This window comes from Myodes glareolus, chromosome X, assembly GCF_982192425.1.
Source record: "Myodes glareolus chromosome X, mMyoGla1.1, whole genome shotgun sequence".
Lineage (NCBI taxonomy): Eukaryota > Metazoa > Chordata > Mammalia > Rodentia > Cricetidae > Myodes > Myodes glareolus.
Genome location: NC_142053.1, coordinates 119,899,440 through 119,925,011, shown reverse-complemented (window position 1 = coordinate 119,925,011; position 25,572 = coordinate 119,899,440). Strand labels below are relative to the sequence as shown.

Genomic DNA, 25,572 nt, shown 5'->3' with positions numbered 1-25,572 from the left:
CAGCTCTTTCCGCCTGGGTTAAAATTGGAGACATTTGAGATGGTAGACCCATAATCTGTGGGGGACAAATTATATGGCTGGATTGGTTTGGGCAAGTCACATAATTTCCTTGACCTTCACTTCATCGGATGTAGGGCAAAGACAAAAATAAGCAATGATGGCTGCCGACATCCCAGAATTAGACTAAAGATTGACGGCACAATGATCCTCTAAAGAAACAAACAGTATAAAAAAATGCTGGGGCCTTTGGGAAATGAATTATAAATTTAGAATGGACCAGTAGGTAGGAGAAGCAGTTCAATTTGGAAGTTAATCTAAACAGCCCCTATAGGAAGTCTCTGCAGTTAGTAACATAGATAAAATTGCAACTATGTTTCTCTGATACAAATGCCTTCTTCTGCACCTATCATAACTATTCATCAAAGAAAAGTCTCATTTATTCTTAAAGATATATTTAGTATTTTTATTTGTGCGTATGTACGTGAAGCTATGTGAGTTTATATGCACCATGTGTATACAGTGAACCAGAGGGACTCAGATCCCCTGGAACCGAAGTTACAGAAGGTTGTGAGCTGCCCGATATGAATGCTGGGAACTGAACCCAGGTCCTCTGCAGGAGCAATATGTACTCTTAACTGTGGACTCATCTCTCAAGTCCATATCATCTCATTTTATTTTTTTAAATCTACGAATCTTTTGAAAGTGCCTCCCACTATGCAGACATCAACATCAATGAGGATTTCCAAATTTATCTTATTTGTGGCAAACCATTCTCCAACTAACATACAATTAATTTTCCCTTATGGAAAATGTCTTTTTACAATGTCCTACTGACATGTCAAGGTAAACAGTCCATCATTACTAATTCATTAAGCACCCACATAGATGCTATTAATCATAATGAACTAATGTAGTATTAATGGGTAGGTTGTAAATCTGTAATTGCATGTGGATTTCCTAATAAATTCAAGTTTTCCATGTTTTTGAGAAGAAAAGCAAAAGAAAATGAAAGGAAAGAAAAACCTTTTAGAAAGAAATTAAGGGATGGAAATTTCACTCCCTGTACTACAAGAGAAAAAAAATCTTGTTTTCTTTCTTATCCCCTAAAAAGTCTTTGTTTTTACACAGTACAATGATATTTGCAACATGCAGGTTTTCATTTAAATGATATGAAGAAAGGAAAAATCCAAAGACCCACGCACACTGGAGAGGTACTGAATTTTCCCAAGACAGGCTGTTTCCTATGATGCACTGAAGCTCAGCTAGCTACTCGATACACCACTACCCACACTAGCAGAGTGGGCAGCAACTGCGACTTGCCAGCACTGTACAATCTCAGGTTCCTTCTCAGATCCACTGAGTCAGGTAATGTGCCTGGCTGTGCAGGTCTGCAATCCCAGCTCATTGGGAGTTCAAGGACTGACGGGACTACAGATCCAGTTCAAGTTCAGCTAGCAACTTAGGGAAACTCTACCTCCAAACAAAAAAAGGGGGGAAAGGGGCCGAGGCTCCAACTTGTTAGCTACTTAGCGGAACAGCACTTGCCTAGAATGTGTGAGTCCCTGGGTTCAATCTCCACTGCTGCAAAAATAAAATAAAAATGTGTAATTTGTGTATCATATTTCATCAATCCCAAAATGAACACTTTTCCCCACAGTATCATCTCTGAAACTGGACTTTGTTTTCAAACAAGCTACCCAGTGACCACAGAGCTACCATTGCCTGGCCAGGCACCAACGCGGCCAGAGTTACTCTTCAAGTCAGTACTTGAAATGAGCTGGGCACAGGCATGGGAAGCTGTTGCTAAGTAGGTCCTCAGGAAGATTTCAGGGACAACTTGACAATGAAATAAAAGCTTAGTGCGTATACTAGAAGGCCATGTAGGTGGAAAATTCCTGAGATATTGACTGGGGGTGATTTTTAAAGAAATGTTGAATCACTGCTGCTCTTCATGAGATGGTATTTTGTAGCAAAGCAAAGATGATGATTCCAAATCTAAGAGACAGTGCAAACAGCTTTAACTGATGCCCAAATCGATGTGGGGTTTGTTTCATTGGGATGCGTGTGTGTGTGTGTGTGTGTGTGTGTGTGTGTGTGTGTGTGTGTGTTTTCATATTGTTTGGTTTTTGCAGTCTCCTTTTGAATGGACATAAAAGGAAGAATTTGGGATAAAAATTAGCATCTAGGTAAGTCTAAAAGAATGCTCATGATCACAAAATAGAAATTTCAAGGGGTAAGAACATGCTGAATTATAGTCCTCGCCTTAGCACATGATAAATAATTGTGCAGGTTACAGTTGCCAATACTTTCGATTCAATGAAATATGGTATTAATTTTGTGATGCCTATGGAAAAGCACAGTGTTGTGCATTCACTGCCTTAATTTTAATTCAGACAAATCAAACTTACAACACTACACATAGCTAAAACGCTACCACATCAGAAGAACCAATATTTTAATTCTGGGAGCTAACAACTACATCAAGAATACAAAAGCTGCATTTGGATTTAAGTAAAGATACCAATATAAAAAAAAAATTAAAGCGTATTCCATATGACTCCAAAGGCATTTTAAGGACAACTGAACTTCCTCCTCTTCGTGAGAGACTTTAATTTCTGAATATCAGGTTTCACATCCAGGTCTGTGGGACAGAAATACAAATTTGGCCAAGTGAGGATCCGGGCGTGAGGCTGCTGGCAAGCGCAGCTTTATGAAAATTCTGAGACACTGAGCGCACAGGCTTCAGACAGCAGCAGGAACCACAATTGCCTCTTTTCCTCACCCAGAACCTCCCACGCGTTCCCCGTGAGATATGTTTCACTCTGGCAATGACTTGGCTTGCAGCTTTCAACGCCCCCCTCTCACCCGCCAACTTCTTCTCCACAGCTCAGAGGTTCCAGAATGAAAGCAACACCTTTGACCTCAATTAGCAGAGCAGAATTTTACATCTTAATATACTTTCACTGGTGTGTAGCCAACACACAGTGCAGCTTACAGGGGTGGGTGTGGGTAAGCCTTTTTCACTTCTCAAATTATTCCAGGGTCTCGCGCAAAATGTAGGGAAATACACATTGAGAGAAATCAAAAAATGTGCAGGGGTGTTTCTCGGGCATTCTTCAGTGTCAACTAGCAAAGCATACCAATAAGACTAGCCACTTTGGATGGTTCTCATATCACAAAACTAACAGACCTACCTCCAGCATAGTTTAAATGGTTTAACAAATGGAAGTAGGGGTATTGTTAAATGACATCATCTCGATGAAGTTCCTGACCCTGGTAGGCCTTTCCTGGTGCAATGTATTGGTTGTCACAGGGGAAAGATGCTTGACCTATCTACACCTTCAGCCACAGGTAAAAATTTCTCATACTCCATCTATTCAGAGTCCAGAAATACGAATAGGAAATCTGCAACTTGCTTTCACCATGCACTTTTGAGCATACAACCACCATTTTACTATTTCTCAGGCCTCCCTCTTAACCCTGACCAAGAGGAAGATTGTAAAAATAACAGATTTACCTTTTAATCTACAGCCAAGGAAATCGAGTTCTCTGTTTCTGCCATAAAGCCCAGATGCCCTTGGAAATTCTCACCAGCGATGCCACATTTGCATTCCACTATGACTCTCATTCCTGGCAACCAACAGCAGGAATGCGTGGCTACTTGGGGGGACTTTCAGGAATTGTAACCACCCAAGATCATGTGATCATGCCTTCCAGCTGTTACCACCAAAGCCAGCCAGGGGCTTTCTCCACCTGCCAAATAGTCCTCCTGTTTCAGGAAAAGGTTTTTCAAAAATATGCAAACCTTCAGTGCAACTGTAAAGAACAACCGAGTGGCATATACTAACCATGGAAAACAGGACCGGAATGTGGGCAGGTGAAGAGTTGGCACTGCGACTAGGCCCAGCTTTCTTTCTCGGGACACACATATCCTGTGTCCTAAGCCATACCAAAGAACATGTATTTAGTTGAAAGAACCTAAATTTAGTCAATGATTTCCTAGAGTAAAATGTTTCCTTCCTCCTCCTATATTCAAGTTCACAGGACACTTTTCATAATGTGTTAGAATACTTCCGCAACTGAAAGGACCCCCTAGTCTGCCCTCCCACTTTTTTTTTCTTTTTTTTTTGCCATCCGAGGCTATTGTTCCACTCCTTAGCACTGTCTGCCTCAAGTAAAAAGAAATCTAAAAAAAAGAAGAAAGAAAAGAAGGAAGGAAGGAAGAAGGAAAGGAAAGGAAAGGAAAGGAAAGGAAAGGAAAGGAAAGGAAAGGAAAGGAAAGGAAAGGAAAGGAAAGGAAAGGAAAGGAAAGGAAAGGAAAGGAAAGGAAAGGAAAGGAAAGGAAAGGGAAAAAAATCCCAAGAGCTTCATTCACCCACCTCATTCTTGCCATCTTTTCCCTACTTAGTTTTTCCTTCCAACAATCTTACAGGTCGTATTTTTGGACTCTGGCTCCAAGCACCTCCAGATGTTTAATCCCCTCACCCATGACATCAAGTTCAGTCTGTGGTCCCCATCTTCAAAATGGAAAAGCTACTTCTTCCTTCTATCGTGTACTGTTGGATTTATGGATGGATATTCTACTTGGTGTACTGCTTTCTCGCTCATTAGTACAATTCATAAACATTTTGAACTACACCATGACAGAAGCTACATCATCTAGAATGGGGGATTTACTTTTAATTCCTGAATTCAACACGTGGCAGCAGTCAGTAAGTTCAACTGAAAATATACTTCTTCTACGGCCTGGGCAATTCTTTCATCAGTTCAAAAGTTACTATTGGCACAAACCTCTGAACACAAATTTCCAGTTTCATCAAACATCCTCAGAAACACACATTAACTGCCCGTAATGTGCTCATTATCAAGAGAGTCTAGACAGTGGCCTGATGAAAGAGCTTTGTAAACATAGGTTCACAGTAGAAACCGGGTATTCCAAAACACGGCTAAGAAAACTCTTGAATTTGTAATGTGAATCACAATAAACAAATGACAGCAACTTCATTAACTCATTAAATGACAAGACCTGGCCCGTGGTCTACCAGCCGCTATGGTTTGAAATGGTGATACAGGTAGATACCACCATCTGCCTACATCCAATATCAGAAATCATTTAGGAAAATAACCACAAATGAAAGCCACAAGCTCTTCGTGTTCTAGCAGAGAAGAATGTAAGCATATATTCACTTTTTCTCATTCAAGTCCTTGAATTGCGTCAGTGGTCCTCTTGGAAGCCTGTGGAACTGAGTTAAGGATCCCCTAGTAATGAAGGGAGAAAAAAAGAGAAGGGAAAATTGCTGGGAAAAAAAAATAAAAATCCAGAGAGGATCTGGAATATGTAAGGCAAGTACTTTATCAATATCCTGCGTGCCCATCCCAACATGGGACCTCTTTTAAAAGGCGATTAGGCTACAAGGGCTCTGCTGTCATAGTCTGGTGTCAATTGGGGACTGGGTTAGCTAGCATGGATGTGTCGTTCCCTTTTCGTAAGCTTTATGTGCCTCCTTTCCCACTCGCCATGTTCTGACACAGGATGACGGCCATCGCCAGAAGCCAATAGCAGGCTCCATCAGCCTGGAGAAACAGGGGCTAACTAAACTTCCACTGTTTGCACATTACCATATCTGTGGTATACTCTTACAGCAACACCAGGCAGACTAAGACAAATTTGAACTTGTCATGTATGCTCTCAGGCTTGCCTCTCTCAAGATCAGTTCCCTCACGCTGTGACTTTGAAGAAATTGCCGACCACAGTATTCCATTCCAATAGAGTTGACTTTTGGGAATCATGAAAGCTGCTTTTACTGCTTCAGGGTCAACTGTGTGCTAAAGGCTTTTTTTTAAAAAATGTTCTTTTAATCTTTAAACAACTAGCAATAATCAGAGATTCCATTTACTTAATCCTACGCAAAAGCATTTCCATGCATCTTATTGAACTCACTAACGGGATCATGAGATCTGTAATTAAGGTTCAGGGAGAAGTCGCTTTCCCGGAGGTCATGTGGTTTACAAGCTCTCAGTTGCTTTCTTAGCTCCGGCCTGAATCTCGCACTGGCAGTCCTTGTTTTCCTCATCAATGGTTTGCAGAAGATCACACTACAAAGAGATCTTTGAAGGGCCCAGGTCTGTCTAACTGTCCATGTCCTTCCCTGTCATGCCCGCCTAAAGGCCAAGAAAGTAAATGAAGAGTGATAGACAATTTCTCTTCTCCTAGCATGAACAAAGTCCAGTTTTTGCTGGACTCTTCTGGGCCTGTGTGCAAGGCCCCGGGAAGAGAAAGAGGAGAAGTAAAAAGAAAAGCTCTCCTTGTCTTTCGTCAGTCATCCATGACCACCACTGCATCCAGCTGCACACAAAAGGAACTTTTCTTTGTTCCTTTCAACAAATGCTGACCGAACACCTCTCTACTCCATTATATACTATGGCCTGCTTCTTTTTTATAAAAATTTTTTTTAGAGACAGGATTTCTCTGTAGCTTTGGAGCCTGTCCTGGAACTAGTTCTTGTAGACCAGGCTGGCCTCGAACTCACAGAGATCCGCCTGTCTCTGCCTCCCGAGTGCTGGCATTAATGGCATGTGCCACCACCGCCCGGCTATATGGCCTGCTTCTTTCGAAGTCTATTGGGCTGGAAGATTGGTTTAATGGCAATCGGATTTTTTCGTTTATTTTGTGATTGTATTTTAATTATTTTATACTGTAGTGGCATTTCATTTGTATTTTAATAAATAAAGCTTGCCTGAGGATCAGAAAAGTAAAACAGCCAGACTGGCCAGCCTTACAGACCAGGCAGCAATGACACACACGTTTAATCCCAGTAGTCACGCTAACTTGCCATAGAAACCAGGTGGTAGAACTAGAGAGGAATATAAGATGGGCAGAGACAGTTCTCAGGCACAGGCTCCTTCTGAGATTCCTGGAGGCAGGATCATCATTTTCGGACTGAGGTAGAGGTAAGGGCCAGTGGCTGGCTGTTCTGCTTTTCTGGTCTTCAGGCTGAACCCCAATATCTGTCTCTGAGTTTTACTATTCATGCTACATTATACTTTCCTATTTAAAATATCCACAAGAGATGGGTTAGCATAGGAGATAAAGAAGTACAGAGATTAATGTGTGCCCTTAAGTTATCCTCATGAAAAGTTTGATCTTCAAACAATGAAATATTCAGAATAGATATAAAAGGGAGTATTCCTTTAATGGCATGATTCATCTGCTAAACTGACTCTTACCTAAAGTCTAAAAATCATTGCACTTTTTGGCTACATGAATCAGCGTATTTTCTTCTTAAGTCAATTGGAGTTTGAGCGTCTGTTATTTGTAACTGGAAGCAACTCATGACAGGGAAAAGGGGAATATTCAGTAATTTTTTTTTCTTTTGGATTTTCGAGACAGGGTTTCTCTGTAGTTTTTGGTGCCTGTCCTGGAACTAGCTCTTGTAGACCAGGCTGCCCTCAAACTCACAGAGATCCACCTACGTCTGCCTCCTGAGTGCTGGGATTAAAGGCGTGTGCCACCACCGCCCAGCCTAGTAATCTTGAGTACATAAATTAATCAGTGCAACTCTTCCACAGCAAGAGATGTCTACAATAGCCATACTTTCAGTTCTGAATGCACAAGTATGTTAAGTATACAGAAAAAAAAAGGAAAAGAAGAAATAGCAAATAGAAGATGTAATAAAGCCAGGCAGTGGTAGCTCATACCTTTAATCTCAGCACTTGGGAGGCAGAGGAAGGCAGATCTCAGTGAGTCCAAGGCCAGCCTGGTCTACAATGAGTTCCAGCATAGTTAGGACTATTACACAGAGAAACCCAGTCTTGAAAAACCAAATACATATGTATGGACTAGATAGCAAAATATCATCAAATCCAGCATCTTGAAAACTTGAAAGCATCCAGCAGTAAGAACTGGATTAACCTAATTGAAACCATATGAACCTTCTCATGAGGGGGCTGAACCGAAGCTCTCCAATTTTTATTAGCTATAAAGATTCTTTGGCTAGGATCATTCATGGGAAAGGCAAGATTATAAAGGTCACAGGTAGTAACAAATAAATAACTGACCTACACTACAGTCTCGCAATCATCACTATCCAAACATGCACACAGAGCCTCAATTGCATCTCGCTGCTCTGCTACAGTTGTGTTTGAAAATAATATACTGTGTTTCTTCACAAAATATTGGCCAAGGTAGCTAAACCACAATAAAGATGATCTGGCCCAACCTCGAGCCATCTGTCTTCTGCCTGACACAAGTGATGTCGCTCACTCATTGCCTGCTGTTTTGGGGGTGCTCCTTAGCTCAATGTCTGTCCGCTCATGCATAAACGATACCTGTCATTCCATCTTTACGGTCACGTGAAGACAGATGGGGAAGGGCGAGAGGAAGGACATTTTAGGCAACCACATCACCACATTCAGTCTTTTCTCCTCCACAAAACAATCTTGCTTCTTGGCGACAGCAAGAAATAAACTTATTTTCTAAGTAGAAATCCGAGTCATATATTTCATTTAAGGGAAAAATTCACAAAGCCAGGTTGCTGCCTTCAACAGAGGGCAATTTTTCATCAGCTGGGTCTGTCAGGTCCATTTTATTTCACAAATTGGACAGCCGAATCTTTGTGTTCTCTATCAGCCATAAGAAAATGGTATTCTTTTGGCTGGTGATATTGGGCTTTATTTTTGGAGATTCTTTTTATCAAAGATGAGGAAAAAGACCTTGACAGTATTCAACATTTTCAAAAGCACATGATATTTATAAAGGATAAGGCCAGCACAAAACTTAAAACATTTGGTAGATATTATTTTGTGAAACTTAGGCTACCTTTGAAATAAATCAGAGATGCAAAACACAAATATTTGTTGAGCGCTTGCTATGTGCCAGGAGCGGAAGTGGATAATTTCCATCAATCATCTTCTTCAGTCCTTACTAAATCTTTTCTATGCTGGGGGTTTAAACCATTTTGAAGATGAGAAAACTGAGCTAAAAAGAGATTGGTAATTGCCCCAAGGTGGCACAGAAGGTAAGTGAGTAAGAGAGCAAACCCTGCTCTCTAGACTTAGAAACCTCACACTCCGAGTGGCCTACAGTGACGAACACAAGTCCCCTGCTCACTTTATACATTTGCCAATGGCAGTGCTTGTCACGGGAGGATTTTGGATCGTCTTTTCCAGAACTTAGAAATATACAAGAATCCTGCTCCTTGTTTTACAAGGCGAGCACATCTTTGAAACTGAATTAGACAAGACTACTACACACACACACAAAAGCCATAGAACCATATGAATTATAGGCACAGACACAAAGACATGAAACAGTACTAACTGAAGTCTAGCATGTCTTACAAAGGAAACATACAGAGATAAGGTTTATTTCAAAATTATGAGTTTAGTTCAGCATGACAAAATCTAAAGAAGGTTAAAGACAGTCCTGTTTAATGGCAAAAAAATTCCTTTTCCTGGATCAGGCCCTTTTGTACACTAGGGAATAATGAGAAATACTAGCCTAACCATCAGAAAAATAATATACATATACACACATGTCAGGTGACGTAATCTAAACCCACTGCTCCTCTAGGTAGCAATAAGAAAATTTATACCTAGTATCACTGATTTTAGTCAACATCATGCTGAGGATTCTAAACAAAGAAGAAGCATGGAGGGAGGGAGGAAAATGTATAAATCTTTCTTAACTTTATGATTAACTATCTAAAAGTCTCAGAGAAGCTACCAAAGGTCTATTGACAAGTCCAATCAAATCCAGTATAAATATAACAAAGTTTGCTTTTGTTATCAAAAGTTGTTGGCCTTGGGGTTGCAGACATTGCTCAGCAGTTAAGACCACCGACTGCTCTTCCAGACGGAGCTGGGTTCAATTCCCTGCACCCATGTGCCAGCTCACAACTATCTAAAACTCCAAGATCCAACATTTTCACACAGACATACATGCAGGCAAAACACCAAAGCACATACAATAAAAGCAAGCAAATTATTTAAAAAAAATAAGTTATTTTTAAAAAGATTCGTCAGTCTTTATTCATAAATATCAGAAAATAAGTATCTCAGACTGTACTGGTCATATGATTTCTCTAGTGGCTACTCAACTTTCCCACTGCTGCACAGAGACAGTCAGTGACCATGTGTGCCTGAGGAAAGGTGGCTGTGTTCCAGCCAAACCGTGGTCACAAAAACAGAAAAGTGGGCTGGATAGGGCTCATTAGCCACAGTTTGCTGAGACTCAACTTTACAGCACATACACACACACACAACCACGGGGAGGAGGTAGGGAGGAAGCGGGGGAGGGGGAGAGCAGATAGAAAAGAGTTATTTCAAGTAACAAGAAAATATAAAAGCCTAGAAGTAAACCTTCCAAAGGGTAATTTGAGTATATGAGTCGTCAATACTTAATTATAAATACTTTCAATCCAACAATTCTATTTCTGGAGATTTATTCCAAGTTTACAGTTAAATAAGAACATAGAGATGTGCATGCAAGGCTACTACTGTGAATCTATTTATGTTATCCATGTCTTATGTATTAACAACATGTTCTAGTCACACGCATGACATCTTCTAATTTTTAAGATATGAATATGCATAAGAAGTTATGCATATGTGTGTGTGTGTTTTATTAGCACTTGTGTCGTGTCTAAAGGTAGACTTAGGGAAAACTATCCACATTTTTAAATGTAGCTAAATAAAAACAGGTTTTGGAGGTGAAGAGACAGCTCAGTGATTAAAGCACTTGGAAAGCAAGCATAAGGGTGGAGTTCAGATGCCCAGAACTCACAGAAACACCCAGTAAGTACGACAGCTCTCCTGTAATTCCAGCCCTCAGAGGGTGGGGAGAAGAGAATCCCCACCATAACAAACTAGTTAGCCAGGTCAGCCAGACTAGCCACACTCTGGCATGCTCTGGGCTCAATTGAGAGATACTGGCTCAGTGAATAAGGTGAAAAGGAATCAAGTTAGACTTATGTTGTCAACCTTGGTCCTACACACACACACACACACACACATACACACACACACACACACACACACACACACACACACATGCTTGCACCCATACACATGCAAACACATAAACACAAACACCACATACATTCATGAGGAAAAAAATCAAAATTTTTACTTTTTAAGAGAAATGAGCAGAGTAACTATGCTTTGTTCAACAGTTTTCTCTCAATTCTATTAATTCTGAAGCAGCTCAAAGACAAGAGGTTCTTGGGTCTGGAGAGGTGGCTCAGCGGTTAAGAGCATTGCCTGCTCTTCCAAAGGACCTGAGTTCAATTCCCAGCAACCACATGATGGCTCACAAGCATCTGTAATGGGGTCTGGTGCCCTCTTCTGGCCTTCAGGCATACACACAGACAGAATATTATATACATAATAAATAAATAAATATTAAAAAAAGACAAGAGGTTCTCAAATTGTGGGTGAAGACTTCTTGGGCAAACCTCTAGCTCAAAAAAATGTTATAATTTATAACAGCAGCAAAGTTAGAGTTATAAAGTAGCAATGGAAATAATTTTATGGTTAGGGGGCACCATAACACGAGGAGCTGTATTAAAGGGTCACAGCATTAGGAAGGTTGAGAACCACTGTCCTAGACAGTGCCCTCATCACACAAATCATACCAATCCTGATTATAATTTTTATATTAAAACACCACTAATAGAAAAAGAACCTCTATCCAGAATTCTCAAACTTTTCTTATTCAATGGTAGTCCTGCACGCATGAGTATGTGTATGAGCATATGCATATGTGTGTACATTCATCTGTCTTTCAAGAAAGAAAAGACAGAGGAGAGACATGGCCAATGATGGTAGATGAAGGACCAACATAAACTAATATCTCACAGAGAGGAGATGAAGAGATGACCAATAATTAAGAGCACTTGTTACTCTTGCAGAGCACCGGGGTTCCACCCACAGCACCCACATGGGGGCTCGTAAGCATCCTTAATGGGAGTTTTAGGAAATCAAAGTCCTCTTCTGACTTCTGCAGACACCGAGAAAGCATGTGGTACACATACACACATGCAGACAGAACACCCAAACACATAACATAAAGATTTTTTTAAACTGTCTTACAAAAATAAGTACTAGTCTATGAATTCACTGCTCAAGGTATTACTTATGGCTCCACAGCACAGGACTCTCTTCTGTCAGGTTAGAGGAAACCCCTGACGTTCTTCGAAACTCCCATTCATAATTTATCAAGACTAAATTTACGCCTCCTAATAAAAAATGTAAACTTACGTGATTTAGATCTATTTGTGAAAATACATTTTCCTCACAATTAAAATAGACTTCTAATTATTTTGCCAGTGGTTTCACATTATATAAAATATACAAACTGCTGCATATTTAATATTCATGCACTTAAAATTTCAGAAAATTGAAGATGGAAAAAAATACAATTCTTCTCAGGTCTCCAAAATTCTTTGTGTTACTGAATACATTACACAACATACTTTACAGTTATCAAAAAGAGGAAAAATATGATTTTTATCTTCTCTAGTTTTGAAACCTTATCTAGTTTTGAAATTTTTCTACTTTCCTCCTTAAATAACTTCCTCCGAAAGCTTAACATAAAAATTAGACTCAACACAAACACTATCTTGTCTAGCAACAGATGTTTCCAACTTTTGGCAGGGGTACACAAGAACACATGAAAATGTGTGTGTGCACATGTGAGTATGTGTGTGTGAGCTTGTCATTGCTCCAGAGGTCATGGGAGAAAAGCGAGTGGCCTAAAAGCTAACTTGGAAGATAACAGGAACAATATGACAACCGTGGGTCATCCAGAGTTCTCAAAAATGATGTCAAAAGACAATGAGGCGTGAAGAACATTCTGTAAGCCATGAAAATCCAGGAAGAAATAAGAAAGAAAAGAGTTTTACCTTGAACACAGTAGACAAAGAAGTTTCTTGACACAGTATATTGCTCATTAACTTTCTCTGTGTTCTTAAGCTCTATCAAGTGCTAGTTAACCTTCTGAAATAGAATTTACCACTGCATTTTCAAGTAAAAAACTAACAGCCTACAATGGGCTTTTCTTAAGAAAATCAGGGAAACTGAAATTCTAAAAACTTTCTATCTTCTACTGAAACATTTTTTTTGGAAATGAATACAGTATAGTTTAAGACTGGACAGTCCAAATTCAAATACTGAACTATTCTTCTTGCCAACTATTACTCTGGAAAGAGTACCACCAAACTCTAGTAGAAACTTACCCTTCAGCTTGAGGTCAACATTGTGTCTCAGCCAAGGATAAACCCCAAAGCTTGGCATGTCTTCAGGAATTGGGTTATTGTTTATCCAGCCGTCACAAGCAAACCGGAAGAAGTTTTCACAAGGATCCACAGAAAGATTTACTTTGCTCATGATGGCAGCGGCTGTTTAAAAAGAAAATCACAGGATTAATGACAAGCATTAGCTATTGTGCACTGTTTTTTCCCAAATGAAACAAAAAAAAATATCATACTAACCAGTTTCCACACCCTGGCTTCAACATTTCTCCTCAAATATCTCTCTGGATGAACTTCACCATAGAAAATGACTGCCTTCAAAGTGTATAGGGAAAAGCTGGGTGAAATTCCCAGTCCTAGTTTGGGGTGTAGAACTAGAATATAAATGGATAACTGTTGGCCTTTCTTCCATCCAACATAGTCCCCTGCAAGCTAAATTGGCTGCGCTTCCTCTAGAACAATAAAGTCCATTTGCCCAGTTTCAAGTGGATTCGTTGGGCTCTCTCTGCCACTTTCTTTGATCAACAGAACTGGGAGGAATGGCATCTTGTGATTTTCTAAGCTGAGCATCTAAGAAGTTCTACACCCTCTCTGCTGGATCCCTTCAAATGGGAGCCTCGGGACCATCCTTTGAAGATGTCTTCCTGGAAAGTAAGAGGCCCTGGCAAGAAAATGTAATTTCATTTTCTTTAAATGATTGCCAACCTCATAGCCATTCTCCTGCCTCAGCCTCCCAAGTCCTGGGATTACAGGTATGAGGCGCTACAGCTGGCTGCATCTACGACCTTTAAGGAATTACTACAAAATGAGAAGAAGAGAAGGTTCCAGTAATCCTAGCACTCATCGCTAACCATCTTCCAGCTGCAACACAGTTGCTGGCTGCAGAGATGCGCACCGACAGAGTTTTTAAAAGACTGCCAATATTTTAATGACATTGGAAGGATGACACTCTGAGCAATTTTCCTACCTTAATTAATGCCAGAACACATTTCTACTCGAAATAATGAAAACCCAAAGAGTTTTCGGCTAAATAAGAATGAATATCCCACCCCAGTACAATCTAAATAAATTGAGAGACGTATGTTTTGGTTATGTGGGCAGTTCCACCAGCTTAGAAAACGAGGTTAGATGATGCTTCTCTGCCTCCCCTTTTTCATGGGAAAGGCAAACCACTCGTGGAGTCCTTGAAATGAACAGGCAAACACTCCAACTTTTTGTTTCATTTTTTGTATTTTTAGATAGGCTCTCACTATTGGCCTAGAACTTGATGTGTAAACCAGGCTGGCCTCTAACTCACCGTCATTCTTCTGCCTCTACCTCCTCACTGCTAGGGACTACAGGTGTGAGCCATCATGCCCAGGGCAAAATTTCTATAGGACTTCCAAGTCTCACCATTTTCAACCACTATCTTGGGGAGAAAAAAAAAACTTGATTTGAAAGCGTGATAAATTTCAAGTTGGTTTAACTTTGTTCTTTTTTTTTTCCAGAACTAATTCCACTGTCTCTACACTTTTGCTTACGGCTACTATTTTCCCAATGCTCTTTAATATTCAAAAGTGCTAGAGCACACAAAAATCTTTCTTCTGGCTTGTAGCTGTAGTCCGTCTGTGCAGTCACAGATGGAATCTGCCATGTCACACCTCAGGGACATTGATCACATGAGTCTCAGTCCCACACAATATTTACAGTCCCACGGGGAGCTCTCGCACGCACTTTGACTCACATAAGCTCACTGCTTTCTGGCTTCCTTCCCAAGCCCCCGCCCCCCCGGCCCCAACTCTTAAATGCCTCTTCTCTATCTCCTTGGGTTTTCTCACAGGTACTGAGGAAAACTGCAAACTCAGCTCTGACCTCGGCCCTGCTAGAGAAGCGAAAGAATACATCACTCAAGCTGCATTTGGGAAGACGCCTGCGGAGTGAGAGCACTCTTCCCTCAGCCTTGCAATTCATCATTCACTGTTCACGGTTAGGAGCAGGGCTGCCCTTTCTGGGCAGAACTGTGACTTCAAATTGCAAGGGACCGTCGTTGTCAAGACACCAAAACTCCGTTTTCCTACTAGCTCCATGGAGAAAACTGAACCTCTCGTTTTAATAAATATATATATAAAAGTTGTGAAGTTCTCAAGTGTGGCCCATGAGGCTAACGTTGGAAGGGCTCCCACTAGTCTATACGGTCCAGATGGAAGCTTTCCTCCACATGTACCCTCAGAGGTGTTGGTTTCAATCAGGGCTCAAAGAAACGTTTTGTAAAGGCGTACATATTAATATTTCTATGAAATAATCAAATCACTCACATTAAACCTTTCCTCTGCACCCAGAACTATATGCTAAGCCCTTGTTGAGCAATAAAGCTTTTTGTCACAAACTCTAGCATGTGAGGCTGCTTGGGTTGGAATGACAGTAACACTATGCAAGAGCTAAATAATTGTCTTAGTCAGGTTTCTGGTGCTGCGGTAAAACACCATGACCAAAAGCAACTTTTGGGAGAAAGGGTTTATTTGGCTTTAAGATACACAGTTCATCATGAGAAAAAGACAAGGCAGGAACTGAAGCAGAGACCACAGAGGAATGCTGCTTCCCAGCTTGTTACTCGGGCTCTTGCTCATCTACCTTCCTTAAACCTGCCCAGGGGTAACACTCCACGAAATGGGTTGAACCCTCCCACATCAAACATTCGTCAAGAAAATGCTGCTGCAGACTTGCCTATAGGCCATCTGATGGAGGTATTTTCTCATCTGAGTTTGTGTACACAGAGATAGCTAAATCCAGAACTATTCACATGCATGTAAGCATTTTGATAATAAAATTCTATCAATAGTCATCTAAAATTGATACTAGATTTCCAGAGTTGGCAGATTTTCAAATTTTGCAAAAGAACATTCACCATATATAGCCACAGGTGACCAAACAGCTCAGCAATGGCTGGATTGGTACCACTGAAACAAGGGCATTAATATTCCTACAGGGAAATAAATGCATACTATTATAAATGGAGTGAATAAAGTCTAAAATGGCTTCACATTGGCTACTTTTGCTTAAAAGCCCAGTTTTGCCAAAGGAACTGAGATGGGGTTTAATGTTACAAGTTGGAGTTACATTACTTTCAGGGATTGAGGGTTTTGACCCAGGGGTACTATTACAGTTTTTCTTTTCTTTGATTTCCACAACTCATACGAATGCTCAAAAAAATCTAGTCCCATTTCACAGGTAATGAGACTGCAGTTTGAGATGACCATGTTGTAGTTAGCCCAGATCATGGGACCTAGCAGTATCTAGATTGTGTATATTCCAAATCCAAGTCAGCCTATACCCATTGTTTCTCCGTAGTCTTTCTGCCGTTTTCATGGCCAAAGAGGAGTTAGGACAAGAGACTATGAAGACAAGAAAGAAGTGGAAAGTTGTAGAGAGGAGGCATCTCACAAATGACTGCCACTTGCTCAGAAAAAAGACAGAGTGGGTCAGACATTTCCATGCCCAAGCCTTTACCACTGGCACCTGTGTCTCTGTGCCCTTTCCCCACCCAAACACAAGCTCTTGCATAAAGCCAGACTTGGCTTCAGTTCTCAGGCCATGTGCACTCAACAGCTATTCCGCAGCTCCCTGAGCATACTGAGGCTTACAAAGCATTAGAGGGCTGAGGCCTTTGGTGCTTCCACTAAAGAAACCAAAAAAAAAAAAAATCAGTGTTTTCCTAACATCAGAAAGCTATTTACTACTGTGAAGGTTAAAAGCAGGACAGCAAGGCAAAACACACTAGGTGGTGGAAGGCGACATCCCAAAACATCACTCTGTCCATTTTCCTCCAGTGTTATTATGATTTGTAATAAGCAGAATTCACGAAGTAAGTGGTCTTCCATCACTAAAGTTGTCTAAACTAAAACTGAACACTTATGGCTCGCATATTTTTAATTTCTCACATCTGCAAGAAAACTCTAGCACACCTAAAGCACCCAGGAACATAAACTGTAGAATCTGCCATCCGATTGTAACCCCTGGTCCCTCACCTCACTCCATGAAATACTCTCTCCACTTCCTAAGACTCCCGGTCAACTGCTCAAGTTAGGAACAGGAAAGGCCATAGGAAATGCACAGTGTTCTGAAGCGGGGGAATCCTCACCTTTCCAGGGGCAATGCTAAAAAGCTGAAAGGGCTGGCTAGTCACAGGACCCTCAAGGGAATCTAGTGTCATGAAAACCGACAGAAAGCCCTTGGTAGTTGGCCTGGCATGAAGGGAAGGAAGGAGAGGAGCCAGGTACGGACTTGAAACCTACCTCTGCCCTTAACTCACAATGTGACCCTGAAAAGTTTGCCTTGAGAAACCAATATTCACTCATCTAGGGGTATCAACTTCCTGAAGTTCTCAAGAAATGGCAGGTGTGAATCTTTTAGCACATTGCTTGGTTGAAAAAGAAATTTTAATCACTCAAGAATGGGCCAAAATATGGACTTAATCTAACAATCCCAGAGTGCTGCTGTGGTCCTTGTGACCACAACTATAGCTTCACTCATTCAACCCATTCCTCCCCCTCACAGGAGAGAAATTAATCTCAGAACAACCATGAGTCCTTGCAAGGCTATTTACACGGTTCCTTGATTTTGAGCCAACATGGTTTTTCACGGCCATGTCAATACTGAGAAGCACAAACTAAACACAAAATAGAGGTTGACCTTTGTGTGTGTGAGAGAGAGGGAGGGGGGTGGGCGGAGAGAGAGAAACAGGGTCTTGTTATGTAGCTCTGTCTCTTCTGGAATTCACTATACAGACCAAGCTGGCCTTGAACTCACAGTATCTTCCTCCTGAGTCCTGAGCTACCACAACCAGCTGTTTATGAAGCCTTTCCCATCTCAGTTAACACTACTGCTTAACATCCAAATCCTGCCTTTTCCCACAATACATCTCAACCACATGGCTACCACAATGCCTTCAGGAAGCCTCCTAGCTCCTAGATCTTCTGCACTCTCTACCTCAAATTAAAGCAACATCCTCTCTTGCCTGGCCTGCTGACTGCAACCTCCTTTCTGATTTTTTTTTTCTGCATTTCTCCCCAAAGCCAAGTTATCTACAGAAAGACAGCTGTTGGTCCTTTGAGATAGTGTCTTTCCAGGCATCTCAATGCTGGCCTTGAACTCACTAGATAACCCTGGCTGGCTTCATCTCCCAAGTACTAGGACCATGAGGATGTACCACCACAGCTGGCTGGCATGATCTTAATTGTGCACATATGTTTTCTCACAAAACTTTCAAGAAAGCTAGGTCACCTACAGAACCCTTTCGCCTGCACTGTGCCCCTCACCCGGAAATCGCCACCGTCTTTCAAGCTCATTCCTCTATGGAACTTTTTGCTCAAAGGAAAGACCTTGCCTCAGTCTTCACATCCCATTTCCCTTCTCATTATTCAAAGGCTTTTTGAAGCTCCCACACTCAGAACCTTTAATCTGGCCATCCTATCACTTCTTAGCACATGAGTCTGTTTGGATATTTTAATTTTCTGTTCATATTTTTGTACACTGTGTGCCTTCTGTGGATTTTGATTTGGGTTTGTTTTATTGTTGTTTTTGAGACAGGGTCTAGTGTAATGCACACTGGCCTCAAACTTACTAAGTAGCCCTGGATGGCCTTGAACTCTTGATCTTTCTGTCTTTCCATCCAGAATACTGGGATTGCAGCCATGTATCACCATGTCCAACTTTTGTGTGCTGAGAAGTGAACTCAGAGCTTCATGAATGATAGGCAACTACTCTACAAATTGAGCTACATTCCCAGACCCGTGTGTGTGTGTGTGTGTGTGTGTGTGTGTGTGTGTGTGTGGTTTTATTTTTTTTCCTCTCTCTAGCTATTTATTGAGATATAAGCCTAACCATGTATAAACCAAAACCCAACTCAATCCCTGGCATGAATAATAACTATTTGTTGAATTCACTCATTAATCTCTTCTCTCCTGTCAAGAGGAGAAGCCAACATGTTTAACTGTCCTATGAATTTCTCTTTGGAAAATGCCCTAGGGTCCTGCCCCCTTAAAGAACTTGGGGTGGGGCTGGAGGCAGGGATTTGGCTTCTTCAAATCTAGGCCCTAACTGAATTATGGGGACGGAAGCAGGATTTACTAACTGTGTGACAACCAAGGCAGCTTTAAGCATGAATCTTTGCCTTGGTGTCCTCACTGATACACGGTCGTGTTACCTCCTAAGAAGTTCAACTTGCATCACAGAACAGGTGAACCCAAGGGGATTCTAGCAGAAGCATAGATTGCCAGTGTCCCTGCTTAGAACCAAACAGGCCATGCCCATTGACCCAGAAGATACACAAAGTCTGCTTAAGATAAAGAGGAGTCTGTCCAGCAGAGCCACGGGAGGCCCATGGTCCCTGTGTGATTTAAGAGAGGATTGCTTGCTTTGCAAGCCCTTTCCAAAGTTCCCTATCATGAGGGCTGAAAAGCCGTACAGCTCGGTTTTTACGGAGAAAGCAGGAAACCTAACCTCCACTACTTCACACCAAACCTTGAAAGTAATCTTGAAATACCTTCAAAATTGCATTTTGTATTTGGTCAACCTCAAGCAAACAGAACACTAAAAATACTACCTGTTTTCCCTTCCACTCCCCAAGGTACCAAAATTATAACTTGACACAGGGTGGAAAACAGACTTACCGGCTTCTATGCACTCTGGCTTCAGGCAGTACTCCTGTTTAGCTTGGAAGCTGAGGAGACCTTGACTCACTGCAAAAACAGACCAAAATAAATGGTTGACTTGTAGCAGACCACCATCGAGTAAAATCCATCTGGGCACATACGCAAGACACTGGCCAACAGTTCATGCTTCTTAGTACTGACATGGTAGTCAAAAATCAAGTCGGCTCGAAACCAAGGAAGCACTTGGATGAATATGTAAAACAGCCTTGTTAGGACTCATGGTTGTTCTAAACTCTACTCCGATCCTAGGAGGGAGGAGTGGGTAGAAGGGGTAAAACTGGAACTGTGTTGAGAAGTCTGGTCACTGGGGCCACAGCAGCACCTGGAAGCTTCATAGAGTGCACATCCTTATTCCAAATCCCGGTTCAGAAATTCTAAGGGTGAAGCATAGCCATTGTATGTGTTTATGATTTGGTTAGCAGAGACTGAACCCAGAGCCTTTCACAAACTGAGCAGGCTGCATTACACACACACACACACACACACACACACACACTCCTGTACAACGGAAACAGTTTTCACCTGTGTGTAATATTCCCAACTGGCAACAACCTATCAGGCATTTCCTGTTCTTTGACATGGCAGTGTCTTCTACAAAGTTCATGCTTAAGAATCCTGCCGTGAAGTCACAAAATGAAAACATGTTTTTAATCTCATAATGTTTTAGGTAAGTTAAGATTTGTGTGTCAGGCCACATGCACAGCTGTCTTCGACTACATGCAGGATGCAGGCCCAGGCTGGACATGTGCTTTTGCAAAAGCATAGAAGAATGCACTCGTTTTGAATGCCAGGTAGAATCTGGACTTTAGCAAATGTGAGCCTTAAATCTAAAACCTATTCAAAATCCACACTTTTCCTCCCTAGCTGGAGAAACTGTGAGCCATTCATTATTGCTGTGCTCCGTGAACAAAAACAAGAGATCTTTGAAGGTCTGGCCGAGAAGAAATGGACAAGGGGGCGGAGAAGCGCAATCAAGAAACCTTAGCGTGCTGATGTTTCTGCACGAGATGCAGCCCTGCAGATCACCTGCCAGTGTGGCATGTCTTATTATTTATGAATCCACATCCTAAGAGGAGTCTGCTTTGTCTTTGTTCTTTTCTCTGCTCCCATCCTCCAAACAGCCTTTTTATCTGTGCTACATTATAGATTCAAGAAACCTGCCTACAGACTCACTCAGACTTATTTTCAAAAGAAGTCTTAAAACCTGAAAGGAGTGGGAGTTTTTCTGCAAGAAAAAAAAAATAGGAAAAAATATATAGACAGCGTAAAGATCAGTACAGGACATTCTAATGTACCGTGATGGTGGATCTATGGGGAGTTCTTCCTTTTCGTCAATTTTTACATATTTATCCAAAGTTCTTTTATGAGCAGGTGGTATTTTTATAAAGGAAGTACAAATTTTACTATAAATAATAATAATTTTATTATTCTAGATAATATGTTCCTGTTAGTAGCTTTCTTTTTAAAATCTTATAAAATGGCTAAAAAGCTATTCTTTCTCAAACCTCTGCTGAAAGAGGTGGGGAAAATCGGGGATTCAAGGATGACCTTTGTGACATTGCAACTTTCAAGCCAGTCTGGCTTGTAAGGAATTCAAGCTAATGTCAGTTCTTTTTACCTGACAGTGTATATAAGGAAGGTTTTGAATTTAATTAGTTGGGACACAGACAGCAGCCGTATCCCTCAAAAAGAGGACATTACGTCCACGTGGATTAAAGTCCTGGAAACAGACAAGGATCAACAAGCCCAAATTAAAAAATAATAATAATAAATGAAACGGAAATGAATTAAACGGAAAATATTTTACTATAAAACAATCAGACATTACTTTTAACTCTTTAGAGGCTTTTTGAAAAAGCCAAGCAGCAGTTTAGCTTCTCAGATTAGAATCCCCCCCAAGATGCGCTGGAGATATCCACAGATCAAGAGAGTAAGAGTGAAGCCAGTAACAGAGTACTTACAACACATGCACAATGTCCTGGTTTCCACACCCAACACGAAAAAAAACAGAACGGAAAGCTTGAGAAAGACCATACAGCTGAGAGAATCATCACCCAAGTACTGACTGGAACCCACAAACGAGACTGAGGTCACTTCCTCCTTCTATTTCTGTGAAAGGCCTTTGTTGATGGGGGAGGGATCCAATGAAGGATCATATTTTATGATATGTGAAAAGTATAGAAAATTCGAGCTTCAGTATTGGGAAAACTTATCTTCCTGGCTCCCATTCGGGCCCGTTTTGTCTAGGGATGCTTTAGTGGTACAATGAAAACGAGTCCTGCAACAAGGAATGTATGACAATGGGGTCAGAAATATTTACTATCAACTGGTCTTGACAGGAAAAGCTTGCAGAGCACTGCATCTGAGAAACAGATTTCCAGAAGGAAGGAGAAGGAAGAAAAAAGAGAACACTTGAAATTGTGTATGGGTCTATTGCTATACTTGATATTTTAAAATCCCCTGGTTCTCCGAAACCACCTCGGATCATTGGCAGCCATTCTTTCTGTAGATGACGAAGTCAAAGAGGAGGTGAGGCAGGATGCTGGGCGTCGTAGATAGATGACTGAACTTGGACATGCAGAGCGCATACTGCAATGTCAACAATGAAACGCCTTCCAGGGAAAATCGTAACTAGAATGCTATCATGAAGAACATGGTTTTTCAGGCATTTAGCAAGCAAGATGCAGAGTAGGGGTTCTTGGGGACAGACCATGGAACAACATGTGGGGGAAACCATTGGGCTGAAATAGTTGGCAAAAATATCAAGGTTCTTAGGTAGGCATGATGGTACAGTCATGTCATCCCAGCATTCGGGAGGTAGAGGCAGGAATATCACAGTCCGTCGTGATAGTCACAGCCTGAGCTACATTGTAAGTTCCAGGCCAGACAGGGATACATAGTGAGAACATGTTATAAATAAATAAGTAAACAAACAAACAAACAAATAAATAAATAAATAAATGGGTGAATGAATGGATGAATGAATGGATGAATGAATGAATGAATGAATGAGCATCCCTGAGTGTAGACCCTCAGACAGATGCACTCTGAAACAATCTTTCCCAGACGTGCACATGCAAATGAATCCTCTAGTGTCTTGTGAAAATACAGACTGAATCAGTAGATCTGGGGGTGGAGGAGCTCAAGCTCTCAAGCGATGCTGATGTTGCCGGTTAGAAGACCACACGGAACAGCAAGAGAAGAATGAGGTCACACCCTGAGATGGTCCTGTTTATTGTCAGTCATCATTAGATGTGCTCCAGATGATTCAAGGTGAGAGTCGGGTTACTAGACATACTGGAAAGTTATCTTTCTTGGGCAGGCCTCCTCCAGAATAGCGATGCTTGATTCAGTAAAGTTTACTTTACCTAAAAACTTTAGTGCTTGTGTCAAAAATCATTTTCTCAAGAGCAACACAAATTTGCTCTAACTGATCATCTTCTGGATTGCTATGGTCTCGAAGTGCAATGATCATAAAAGTAGAATTGAAAAAAAATTGTAAAACGCTATTAACATTCCTAAAAAGAGCACAATATTGAGACTTCATGATGAGCCCTTGGAGTATGTGTAAACCTAGCCCCTTAATCACTTCCCACGTCATGAGTAGTTCCTTGGCATGACCATAAAATTTCTCCTCCAGTTTAAAATTTCAGGAAGTTGATCGTCTAAAGCCAAGTTTGGAGAAACCTTACAATAGTTTTTAAGAACCACAAATTCAGTCCCAGGAGTAGGAGGTCTAGCTTCACCAGAAAGCAATATACTGATCTAATTTCCTAAATCTTCAGCCATAGAAAACATGGAAAGGTGGTTTGCTCGTTTTAGCAGGGATCTCAACCACACAAGCCTAACTCTTTTAAAAGTTAATTGCTGGTTTTCTCTTGCCAAAATAAACATGGCCTCCCGCATCCTGTATATGCCAAGGAATGTTTCCAGGCCTGCTGCATTTCAAAATACACCTAGAATCTCTTAAATATAGGGCTTGTTTCTAGGTGACCTTCAAGCCAATGAAATACTATGAGTTACATAAGAAAAAAATTTACAAAGGAAAATAGCCATAGGTTTGGAAAACCTAAACTTCTGAGCATCCCCTGTCCCTTTCCGACAGGTTTTGTGCTTTTGTCTACACATTCTCTCTGAGTACACCATTCTCACAGGAGTAAGTAATTGAATCTCAATGCCTTTCAAATCTTAAGAGGAAAGCCCTGCTTTCTTTCACATTCATTTTGAACTCTATTAGGAAGGTAGAGTTAACCATTCTGCATCTTTCAAAATCACTGGATTAATAAAGATTCGAAGAATCCCATTTAAGGACTAATTTACCTTTTGTGAATTGTACTTTGTAACTTGTTCAAGCGAACATGAACAAAAGTCAAACAAAAAAAAATTTCTAGTGTGGCTGTTCGCTCACAAAACAAATGCAAATATCTAACCATGAATCCATAAATACTCAATTTGTGAAATGTAATACATGATGCTTCCCCCCTCAGTGCAATGGAACCCACCAGCCATTCCAAACAACTTTTTGATCCACTTTGTCTCCTGGACTATATATTTGGTATTATTAAAAAAAAGCCTCCTTTTTCATTGACATATCTGGCTGAAACTGAGGGTGCATCTTTATTTTTTAACATACATAAACAGCCTGCATTATGACAAGGGTTTCTAGAATAAAGAATTAGAAACGTTCTCCATAGATGCCCAGTTCCTCTGGCCTCTGGAGTTCTACTTACCTAGGAAGAGCAGTGTGCCCAGGACCAGGGTGCCACCAACAAACAGGGCCAGTGCAATTCGAACGCCTCGATTGGTGCCCTTTCCGGTCTCCATGGTGCTCCCTGTTTCTGCTTCCATCTGAAGGGCCGGAGAAAAGACTCGGAAAGAAAGTCACTTTTCGTGGTTTGGTAGCTAGTCTCAAGAGTTTGTCAGGCGTTGACATCCAAGACTCTCCTGCGCGTCTGCTAATAGACAGCTTTAAAAATTCCTGTCAGGAAACTTCCCCTCGACACCCTTTCTTAAATAATCTTTCACAAATGAAATAAAAGAAACTCAAAATGTTGGTTGCCTTGGCTCTCCCTTGACTAGACAAAACAAACAGCAGTTGCTTTATCTTGGTGCTCTCTCCCAGCAAAGTCCCTCTCAAGCGGTCGTTTGGCAGGCTTTCTGCTCAAGCGTTCCGAGTATACATGTTTTACTAGGTTGCTACACAGATGTTTTAGCTATTTAAACGTATAGTCACTTGGGGAGGGGAACGCACAATTGTCTTTATCAAAACTGAATTCTCAACCTCCCCCTAACCATGATAAGTTAGGTGGCAAGGACAGTCTGCAGCCACTTCACGATCTCAATTAGTCACGTAATTGTGCTACGCCAGCCATTCTCCTTGTCTGAACTGTCGTCCTCAGAAGCTACTCTTTCAGTGTGCTAGTCCCCTTTTAAAGCCTTCTAAGAGTTCCTAGGATATCCTGGAGCATTTTATTTTAGGAACTCTGTGTATGATAGCATGTGCCAAAAATCAGTCAAAGTCCACTGCGGTGCAAAGTAGCAATTAAGACAACCTACAGAGGCTCTTGGTTTGGACTAGAGCTTTCTATTTATTTATTTTTTTTTTTAGGAAAAGGAAGAGTACTCTTTGTGGT

General features: G+C 41.1%; 1 protein-coding gene across 1 annotated transcript in view; it reads right to left on the bottom strand.

Annotated features, from left to right (window-relative positions):
• The window catches only part of Phex (phosphate regulating endopeptidase X-linked), a 201,294-nt gene extending 175,947 nt beyond the window's left edge, over positions 1–25,347 (bottom strand). The window contains exons 1-3 of the mRNA XM_048440730.3: positions 24,670–25,347; positions 19,898–19,966; positions 13,236–13,397 (exon numbers count right to left, since the gene is read on the bottom strand). Coding sequence (XP_048296687.1) covers positions 13,236–13,397; positions 19,898–19,966; positions 24,670–24,787 — 349 coding nt within the window. The 5' untranslated portion in view covers positions 24,788–25,347. The remainder of the gene's footprint in view (positions 1–13,235; positions 13,398–19,897; positions 19,967–24,669) is intronic.
• Positions 25,348–25,572: the final 225 nt, after the last annotated feature.